Source organism: Eptatretus burgeri, chromosome 1, assembly GCF_056783735.1.
Source record: "Eptatretus burgeri isolate ZD-2024b chromosome 1, Ebu_testis_v1, whole genome shotgun sequence".
NCBI lineage: Eukaryota > Metazoa > Chordata > Myxini > Myxiniformes > Myxinidae > Eptatretus > Eptatretus burgeri.
The window spans coordinates 58562769-58574462 of NC_140961.1; the positions used below are offsets into that span (position 1 = coordinate 58562769).

General features: G+C 43.2%; 1 protein-coding gene across 1 annotated transcript in view; it reads right to left on the reverse strand.

The window, feature by feature from the left end:
* Window positions 1–4978: 4978 nt before the first annotated feature.
* The window catches only part of PARN (poly(A)-specific ribonuclease), a 285191-nt gene continuing 278475 nt past the window's right edge, over window positions 4979–11694 (reverse strand). The window contains exon 24 of the mRNA XM_085885374.1: window positions 4979–6557. Coding sequence (XP_085741500.1) covers window positions 6523–6557 — 35 coding nt within the window. The 3' untranslated portion in view covers window positions 4979–6522. The remainder of the gene's footprint in view (window positions 6558–11694) is intronic.

Here is an 11694-nt window from a genome sequence, read left to right on the forward strand (position 1 = left end):
GGAAATGGTCGCTATGGGTCGCTATCCCATTAGAACTTCTCTGTTGTAATGGGATATTGCTGCAGGTTTGCATTCTGCCTTTTTACCCTAATCGTTTTAAGCCAAGTGTTGGCTTAGCAGTTAGGTTAAGGTCGGAAGTTGTTTAATAGGATCACCTTTCCTGAACTTCACCTGGATCAGGAGCAAGTCACTCAACCCCCCCCCCCACAGACCCCACTTCAACCCTCATTTTTTTAATGCCCATATATAGGGACCATTGGACCTCCACTTTACAGCAACAGCCACCTGTACATCCCGATCGGCACACAAACTGCACCGCTGTGGACTGTAGGGCACTCGATAAGTGGCTTAAGCACTCAAACAATCACTCCAATTAAATCGTTCATAAGCAGCGGCTGGTTTAGCAAGTGAGGGCAAGCTCATTGGTAATGGCACATATCTGCAAAAACCTAAACATCGCTGATTTCTTAACATTTTCAATTTCGAGTTATTTAATCCACGTGATCCGATTCTCAAAACTCAAATGATATTTAATGGCTGGCTTGGTAAGTGATTTGCGATTGCTGATCCATCATGTTGTTGTGGATTTCAGAATCAGATCTGAGTAATGTTCACACAACATCCAGGTGCTCAGACAGATATTTCCATAAATGCATGTTCAGAATAGACCCATCCCCTTGTCTGGTGAGATTCCAACTGATGCGATGGAGAAGGGAAGAGAACAGGTTCCCTTTCTTTCCTCTTTACAACACGTTCAGGATGTATGATTTTACGTCGGTTTTAATTTCTGCATGAGCGATATTCACTGTTCGTGCACCCGATAAGATAGCCGTTAGTCCAACGGATATCGTTCTATTCCCTTTCCATCAAGACACATTGACTTGGAAATACACAATTTATTTACACATTTTATTTTGGTTATTTTCACATTGGACTTGCAGGACATTTTAGTTCATGTTTCTGGTCGGTTGTTCTGGCAAATGCCCGCTTTCTGACGTTCGTCAAGCGCTCTGAACATAGCGTCATAAGCCAGGCCTGTGTTGGGAGCTGCATCTTGTTTGATGGTCAGGAGAGAATGACCGTGAGAATGGACGGTTGGAAGTCTCGTGCAGGAATGCACCAATAAGCGAGCTGGATTTGGCTGAAGTCGTGCTTGATGCTCCACCCACACTGGTCCCCAATAAAAGGATGGTCGGACTGCGCTGATGAGAGTTGCAACGATGGTTGGTGACTGCAGCAACGGCGTTTGGTGACAGACTGTTCCTGCTGGTTCTGCTTGGTTTGACTGGTTCTTGGCTTTTCTGGTACCTGGGAATGACAATGACCGATTGGTATTCAAGCCTGTTTGCGGGTGGGTGCTCGGCGAGGCACAGTGCGAACAACAGAAATGAGCCAAGCTGTGGAGAGCTCATTTGAAGAGGTAGACCAAGCCACGCTCTCATTTTGGGTTATATTCGGACGCACGATGATTTCTGCCCTGGTAAGCCGAGACCGGATTTCTTTTTCCCCTCGAATGGTCTGATGGGTACCCTTGTCTCGTGTTTTATTGTTAAGTAAGGTGTCGTGATAAGCTTCTGTTCTTTGTCCATTTTCTATAAATGTGTGGTGAATTCTTTATTTGTTTGAAATTATTTTGTTGATTGAACATTTAATTTGAATTCACCCATTTTATGGACAAGGAAATATAAAGTTCTTCAGTTTATTTATTTTTTAAAAAAAATAATAAATTCCTTGTTGACGTTTCAACCTGTTCGTGCTTGTCATTTCCTTCCATTAATCTAGCATTGTCCAAACCCAGATAGACTTGGAAGTAATTCCCAAACTAATTAACCTGTCATAGTTGGCGTGCACCAGCGGTAAATGCTCGGCCACCTTACTTAAGATCTAATCAAGATAAGATTGGTTCATAGCCAAGGGTGAGTTCCCCGGTCAGGAAGCCATGTGACCTCGAGGTAAAAGGCAAATTAGACGGACACCCGAACGCGTGATTAACTGATTGGCGTTCGTGGTTGTTAAGCAAACCACCGTACTGTGAAGTTAATTGTAAATGGTGGCCCCAGGTCTGGTTCTTCCTCGGAGAAACGAGGATCAACCCTCTCATAATACTTTCGGTACCCATGACCACAACAATATTAAGCACCTCTCAGAGAAGCCTGAAATATCAAACTCGGGCCAAATTAGACAAATGAACACTTTTTTCCTTTCGCATTTGGAACTGCTGCTAAATTGAATTCTGGTGTTTAAATTTTGTAATGCAACTTTGGTTAAGAGATTCTTGAGGTTATGGCATGTGTGGAAATGGAATAAAGCCATGAATGTGGGTGTTTATAAACGATACAATGTATCCAGTGCTTTGTTGGTATGATGATATGGAGGAAAGCGAGAGGAAAAAAAAAATTGTCCAGAAATTGTTGCAGTCTGTTCCAACTCAAGGCATTGTTAAGCAAGCTGAACAACATGGCGAATTAAGACTCTAGTAAGCCAAAGATGTGCCTGAAGACCCACTAGATGTGCCTGAAGATGGATATAATAGTCATTATCTGCAAAGGTGGTGTTTTAATTAACTCAAATACCCAATTTTTACTCTTGTACTTCCTCAAAGTTACTGAAGTATGAATGCAAAGTTTCAGCCTGCCAGGTTTCATGGTTTTGGAGATTATGGAGGACACACACTATTATTATTGTTATTGACAAGAGCAGGATACCCACCCAACAGGCAATCTTGTTGCATGCATTGGCAGCTGACTGCTCTTGAAAAGCAACACGCCCCAGGGTTTCATGCATGAGGCAACATCATCACACCCTTTCAAAGGGTTTTTTTCCCTGAGCAGGGGAAAGCTTTTTGTGGGCTCCAATCATGGTACCCTTTCTTGTGGCAATGTTTTTAGGGCCGGATGCCCTTCCTGACGCCAACCCTTTAGTCACCTTCGACCCTGCAGGGATAATTACCAGTGTACTGGTGCTCATTTCGCCGACCTTCGGAAGGATGACAGGCTGAGTCAACCCCCTGATATTAATTCAGTGGAAAGTGGGGCTCGAACTCAGGACCTCAAGGATCCCAAGCCACCAACCTAACCACTAAGCCAACACCAGGCTTATAAAACAAAAACATACCGACTGCTTATAATGCAAAACATTTCACTGCACTAAATGGTGGAGACTTGTGATACCCTTCTCCATGTCAAGGTGATGCTACAAGATACACATTTGCACAGATAATTTGCATCCTCCTCACCACCCCAAGACTGCTGGCAAAGATGAAAACACCATACATGAATTAGGGTCATGCTGATCCTATGTAGCAAGTCTGCATGTAATTGGCCCAGAACTGGGAGGAGTAACCCAACAAACACCAGTCTGCAAATTAATAGTAAGGATTAGAAGGTATTTGATAGTTAAAATATATATTTTTAATTTGCTGTGAACAGCAATGGGGTGAGTGTTTTGAGGACTTGGTTCTTCACTTGAAAGGTGTGGGTTCGAATCGCATCTGTTCCTTCGGCAGTGGGTCCTCGACTTCGAACTCAACTCGCTCGTTCGTTTGCTTTTTGATTTAAGGGGACAGTGGAGAGGGTGGGGTGGTATGGGCTTGGCCTGTGGCCCAGTTTAGTCAGGGGATCAGGAAAGGTGTGGAGGAGGAGAGGAGATTGGGACCACACTCTGTGCAGAGCATTGGTGCTGCTTAAAGTCTCCTTGACGATTGGACACAATCCTGGATGGGTCACCACTCTGACACAGTTTATCAGCATGTTGGCACTCATTTTGCCGACCATGGAAGGATGAGAGGCCGAGTTAACCCTACCTGGTATTAATTCAACAGCTGAGCTGGATTTGAACCCGGCACCTGAGGATCCCAAGCCCACCACCCAAACCATTAAGCCAACACCAGGCATAAAGGTGTGGGGTGGGATAAATTAAAGGAAATAAAGGAAACGAGAGTAGGTTAGACATAAATAAAGGCGATGAGAGGAGGTTAGAGATAAAAAGAAAGTGGCTGACGAATTAATAATTAAATAATATTTAAATAATATGGGCATGGGGCACATTACAAAATCATAATTTAAACATGATGTGACCAAGATTTGAACCACAAACCCACAGAACTATAGAAAAGAGTCTTTAGCCACTCAGTCAGTCAATCATAAGCAAAGATTAATATTTTTTTCGATCTCAAATAGATTAACATTCAAATTAACAAATTACAGGTGTTGTAGTTGTACCACCTCTTGCTTCTCTTCTTCACCATCTCCATCACCCTCTCCTTCAACCTCCATCTCACCAGCAATGGGAGAGAACCAATTTAATTTGGGTAAACAACCAAATCGTGATTGCAACGTTCATTAATTTGTGCCGAATAATTATTTGTGAGCAAATTATTCTCAACAAACTCTAAAATGAATTTTTAAAATGCAATGGAAAGTAATTCCTACTTTTTACAGCATAAAGCTAAATGGTGATGACGGTGACAGCATTCGCAGGGCAGAATAAAATTAAAAACGCTGCCAATTTTGTTGCGGGAGTCTCGTGGGTTTGTAGCTTCGTGTTCAAATATCCCCCAATAATCATGTGACACGGTGCAAGATCCCACTCATGAAACCTCAAACTGTCTTTCAGTCAAATACGACGTATTTCAAACAGCCATGCATATTACTTGGTATGTCTCTCCGTACCATGGAAGGGACGTGGGGAAATGGAGCGGGGCTGTTTGAAATTGAGATTACCAAATCTGAAGACTGCATACTGGCTTCGTATGAAAATCCAGTCATGCTTTGCCATTTACCTGCACTCGCAGCGTAAGATATAAAGATCAATGTCGCAGAATCAGGATGATGTTGTGTTCCATTTGACTTGAGCAAACATCACACGTTGAGTTAGGTTACCGGGGTGCGAAGAAGCCACAGGACAGTTGCAATGCAATACAAATAAATATAAGGTAATTGGGACAGAAACCCAATAAATAAAGGTTCCAGACGAAAAATAAGTCAATGATGTTTTTGTTTTTTTAATTCTTACAAAAATGTGGACCCACAGGCATAAAAGTTTGTTTGAAATCATCGTTTTCTACACAAACAGAGGATATGGATAAAATGTCATTGGCAAACCAAAGCTAATAGTCCAAATAATGATTTCTAACCTTTGAAAGGATATATGAAGAGCAGAGCGACAGTGTGCAAGTACAAGATGAATACAATGAGTTTGAGGAATACCATTCTGTTGCTGAGTTGATCACATTTGCAAGATGAGAAAAGGTAAGGAGGGAAGTGGAAGGGGATTCAAACAGGAATAAAACATAGCAATGTACACATATGAGGTGTGTTCAAAAAGTATCCAACCTTAATTTTTCGTGCGTAAACAAATGAAGCTAGGGAGGCGTGGTTCGGTGCACGTATGTAGGCGATCCTAATCCGTATGCGTGAATATTTTCCCACCTGCAGAAGCTGTCAGTCGCCGACAGACCGCCGATGAGTGAGGAAGTGTAAGTGAGCACCGTCGGATTTTCGTTTTTGACAAAATGATGGAAAAACTTGAACAACGCTACTGCATCAAATTTTGTGTAAAGCTTGGCGATTCCCAGGTGGAAACGATCCGCAAGATTCAACAGGCCTTCGGGAAGGAAGCAATGGGAACCACACAGATAAAAGAGTGGTACAACCGCTTCAAAGATGGTCGCACATCAGTGGAAAGTGAAGCACGTTCTGGTAGGCCCTCAACATCCCGAAATGAGATCGTCATTGACCAAGTGAGGACCCTGCTGATGCAGGATCGTCGGATCACGATCAGAGAACTTGCAGACGAGGCGGGCGTCAGCATTGGATCCGTTCATTCCATTGTGACTGAGGATTTGGGCTTAAGGAGAATCTCAGCGAAGTTCGTGCCAAAGCTGCTAACGATCGAGCAGAAGCGACTCCGTTTGGAGATCGCACAGGACATGCTGGAGACTGTGAACAGCGATCCCAACTTCTTCAACACAGTGATCACTGGCGATGAGACCACAGTGATCCATCATTTTGTCAAAAACGAAAATCCGACGGTGCTCACTTACACTTCCTCACTCATCGGTGGTCTGTCGGCGACTGTCAACTTCTGCAGGCGGGAAAATATTCATGCATACGGATTAGGATCGCCTACATACGTGCACCAAACCACGCCTCCCTCACTTCATTTGTTTACGCACGAAAAATTAAGGTTGGATACTTTTTGAACACACCTCGTAGATGCTCAACTCTTTCTTTAATCCACAACATAGAAAGAGCACCGTTTGAAGGACATCACTATCATGTCTTAATACCATTATAATTTGTCTTTAAATCCCTGATATTCTCTTATATTATCACTTTTTGTTTATGGAAATCAAATCCTTGCAGTCTGGATCCTAAAGCTGTTAGTTACCTTCCGCATCGTGCACAGGAATCGGGCACACACAAACAAACAAAAAAGCAAAAAAATAAAAACAATAAGCATATCAAAATAAAAACAAAAACAAATTGCTTTGAAGGTCCACAGCTCAATCGATGCTTCACACTACCAGTTTTCAGGAACCTCAAAGAGGTCAGAACCTGCGAACGACAAGAGGTGACGAAGGTTGAATACGATCATGCGACAAGACCTATCATTTTGAAAGTCTTACCGCTCAGAGACAGATCGATCCATGCCTAGATTTCCATCATACTCGGCGCAAAGTAAGTACGGTATTGTGTACAAGCACCGAAATGGCAAATAAATTGAATTTCCGAATGTAAAGGATAATGAGGAAAAAAACAAACAAAAAACAAAAAACAAAAAACGAAAAAGAATGATGCTGAAGGTCAACTAAAGATGGGGAATGTCATCAAGTGGGCATTCAAGGATTTCTTGGAATTGGAGCAGAGGGAGAACAAAATCTCGATTGTCGTGTGTTTTACCGACTGTATACAAACCATACTTTGGGAGGAGCGTGACGTGAGTGCAAATAAATGTAACCATAGATGTCTGTTATGTAAATGAAAATATAAACCGAGTTGGAATGATTATCCCTTCTTTTTCATATCATCTTCCACTTTCGTATGGCAAAGATGAGGTCGTTATTAGTGAATGCATGTCGGACCTGGACTCAAATCCAAAGAAGGAGAAGGAAGTACTCATGAGATGCAACCCGGTGGTTGCATAATTTTATTGAGGCGAGGCCGTGGTTGCAATTCGGGCAGGGATTTGGATTTGGGCCAGGTGGCCGGTGATAAATCGCCTCTTCTTCACAAAACATGCTAGTGGGATCTTTAGCATCTACCAAGGACCAGTCCTGGCAGATGGGTCTTCTAGCTTTATGTCGTTCCGAAGGACGGCGTACACTTATGATGCATTGCCCTCAGTTCATGTTATGGATGGGTCTAGATTTGAACCCATGCGAGACAGCTCAGAGGCAAGTGTGTATTTCCCTTGGCTATAAATGATTAGATGAAGCAATGCCTTACCTTGGTAATAGGCAACCTCAAAAAGAGGAAGAAATGAAAGACCTGATAAACTGTTCCTGCATGTATAGTCCACAGATACAGGCATTCTCTGGCTAGTAGGCCCAGGAGAAATACTCCGTCTATGAGCGATTTTCAGACCTTGAATGTAAATGGTCTCCAAGCGATTAGCTAACATCTTTTGCAACTTCTCTCTTCTCTTCTGCCTACTCAGTGCTTTTAACACGTGCTAAAGAATGATCAACATTACTGCACACAGACAAATGACGTCTCTCCGAATTAGGTTCGAGTCAAAATGTACACATCGACTCATCAGCTGATTGGCTGGCCCTCATCCCATTGCATGTCTGCACTCGTTGGGAAAGAGTCAGGATAAAAAGCAGCTGAGCTCCTTTGGAAGCTCAACCTGGCCACTGGGAAGGCTAATTTTCATGGAAATACAGTATCAGGCGAAGAATGATGTCCAGCCTGGGTTGAGCTGTACAAGGTATGTTAAACAAGGTATTGGAAAGTAAGAAGTGGAGAAGGAACTACAAGGAAGTTGGACACAGGAAGAGGATATTTAGCTGATCAGGCTTATGCTTTTTCACATCTGGGGGTGGGGCAGGGGGAATAGGAGGGATAGGGAGGAGAAGATGAGGCACATGGCCATCACCAGGAGGTTATATTTAGTTTATTTTCGGGATGAAGAGGGTTGTAAAATAAGGTGAAGGATAAACAAACACTGATAGCGCATTCACTTTTTGATAAGACCTGCTCAACAACATTACAATCACGACACATGCACACAATCACTCATTCATACCCAAGCTTAAATCTGGCCTTGATCCTTCTGCCCTCTCCTATTTTGTCCTTCCCAAGACACACATATTCCTCAAGAAACCCTCACCTGCTCACCATTCTGAAGTCAAGGCTGGTTGCCCAAATGTGTTCATTTGCCCCTCACTCTCCCGATTGTGCAATATTCTGCTTACGTCCATTGTTTTGCTTCAGCCTTTCAAGTGTGCTGCCCATCTACCTCATGCCCTCACCTATGTACATCCAGGATATCTTCTACACACACATGATTCTCTCCCATTCTCTTCCTCTCCAGGCCATCGTCTCATTTTGTTTTAATCATCCTTTCCTCTTTGTGCAAATCCTTCTCCACCCCCACCTCCACCTTCAATAAACTTTGGTAGTTTGTCCATGTACCCCTTTATCCCCAATGCTTATATAATACATACCTAATTCCAATTTAAACCTATCTACTGTTGCCGCTTTCGTCAACCATCCCAAGGAGACTATTCCATACGTTATCTACTCTGGGTGAAAGACCCCCGCCTTACCACCTTCTGAACTCTCTTTGCTCCCAGACTGTGACTCAGGCTACATAGGTTTACCTTCCAGGTCCTGTCACTGTTCATTTTGCTGAAACTTCAACCGCTCCCTCAAGATTAGTCTGGCTAACTCCAGAATGAATCTCGTCATCCTACACTGAACCTTTTATACACTGATTTGATTACTTATTTTCTAAACTGACCCCTGTTTACTCCGAAACTGATCTGAGCTCGACTCCAGTCATGTTGTTGCACACATAATAAATCCTTTAAAAGGGGAACTCAAACGCAATTTTTTTTTCTTCCTGAAAACCATTGGAAATCATTAATCATGGTATAATTTGAAGGGAAGTTTGTTTTTTGAAATTTTTTTGAATTTTTGACAGTGACAACAAACTATGATCTCACCTTGATCCAAACAGTGGCTTTACACGGAGAAACGGTGCATGTCGAGCTCGGATTCCGATACTGATTCCACCGTCATCAGCAACTCTAAAGGTTCTCAGAATGTTTAAACTGATCAGTGTGATTTTGAAGAAACTATTGGAGACAAAATTAGCGATGGAAACACTTTCAGGGGAATTGTAGAGCCGAATCGTTTTGAGCCTTGCACGAACGATTCAGAGGAAGGTGGCGGAGGTGAAGACGGAGGTGTTGAAAAGATGAAAATGCTGGTCACATGTGAACTACAGCTCGATCGGGGTTTGCATTTCGTTTAGTTGTTGGTTAATAAGGGAGAAATTTTGTCTTCATTGATGAATCGGTTTATATATAACTCAAGCAGAAATACCCATCACTGCCAAGCACACTTGGACACAGTGGACAAAATGGGTGACCAATGCTTTGTCCCACCATCGCAGGCTGACCTGGTGTTTTGTATGTTATGGTATGGTCCCGTTTCATACTTTTCCGGGATGCCATTTGTGTCCATGCCGTATCCCACCGTCGTGTCCATGAGGTATCGATGTCCCGCCCCACTCCAGTGGGGCGGGGGGGGGGATTGTTGCTCTGGTGGAGAGGTGTGGTAGTGGTGGTGGCGATTGTGGGGGTGATGGTGGGTTTTGTGAGGTGATGGTTGATGGGGGAGATGGTGGAGGGGTATGGTTTTGTGATTGTATCATAGACTCCTACAGAGAAGGACTGGAACCTCCCATGCTCGGGGTTTGTAACTTGAGTCTGAAGGATTAACTTGAGTCCGGGGCTAAAATGACTTCGAGAAGGGCAAGAGACACGATCTCGGGGTCCATATAGGGGTTTTTGAGGACGGCGAGTTCAATAGTGTCATTTTCAACACCACCTGAGGTCATCTTCAAGGTCAATAGGTCATATTTCAAGGTCAAATTACTGAATTTTGGGATTTTTTTTGCCCGTTTTTATGTCTAACTCATAGAGGAAAACTTTTGTAAAGTCTATGACAAAACATGACATTGTGCACCTACTGCACCTACTTGCTGATTTCTATAATCGTTAAATAATGTTTGTTTTGTTTGTTTCTCCTTCAGAAACTGTCCAGCTGGTGATCTCACAGGATCTTCGTGTTGTTTCCTGCTTTGGTGACAATATGCCACGTCGTTGCAGCTGCTTTGGTTGTAGAGGAAACTATGATGGGACGCCTTATGTAAAGGTCATATCCTGAGGAGAGGGAGAGATGGATATTGGCAATGCCAAATGAGAAAGAAAGCTTGAGGTGCTTAAAGGATATACACACACACACACACACACACACACACACACACACACACACACACACACACACACACACACACACACACACACACACACACACACACACACACACACACACACACACACACACACACACACACACACACACACACACACACACACACACACACACACACTTGTGAGACATTTCAATTGTGATTGGGTGTCAGTTAGGGGTGGCAAACGACCCAAAGAACCCCCATCAATATTTTCCTGAGTACCGAAATCAGCTTTGAAGCAGGTGACCTCAGCCCCACGCCCAACATCATCTTCTACGTCAGAATCAAGAGCTAAGAAGATGCAGGCAGCTGATGAGGCTGTAGATAATATCCAAGATTTCGACCACTTCTGTGCTAAAATCAGCTCCTATTTTCCTGGCTTTAGCGTCATAAAAGACCAGGAAAACCTTTACCTATAAAGAACTGATGCTACTGGACAAACTGTCAAGCAGTTCTTTCATTTCCAACAAGTTCACTCACTTTTTGGATTTCTATTCTTCAATAGAGATGAGAAAGATGGTATTGAGGTGCCCAAACGACTTTTTCCTTTGCAAAAGAACAGCCTGCTCTCAAAATGGTCCCAGATTAGATCCATAACTGACCAGGTAAACATGTATGAATGCACAAGCAAGGAAATTCTTCAGCTTGTAATAAGCCAGCTCTGTTGGATGACTGAGGCACACGAGCTTCCTCATTTCACCTTCCTTCTGTCACAGCTGCATCTTATGTTCAAACCTCTTGATCGTCGCCGATTTGATACTATCGATTTTCGCAATGCAGCTTCACAACATATCACCCAGTGCATACAAAATGATTCGTCGATCCGGCTTAATCATTCTACCATCAACAAAAAAGGTAAAACATATGCTTGCTAGGAGTCAGCAGGACTCCAACCTCAAAACCTTGTTCAACCAGCTTAAACCACAGCAGCGTTTGGTCAATTTAATGTTTGACGAGGTAAAGCTGGTCGAGACATTGCGATTTTCTGGAGGGCATGTCGTAGGATATGCTCAAAATGCAGCAGCGGGTGGTGAACACGAAATGCTTGCTTCACATGCTATGGTTGTTGAAGTTGCCTGCCATTTCGGTGGTCCACGCTATATTCTACGCATTTTGCCCTGCAAAACCTAACTGCCGATCAGCTGAAGGAACTCCTTATCGAAGCTGCATTAGCTGTAGTTGGTGCTGGCGGTACTGTGATTTCTT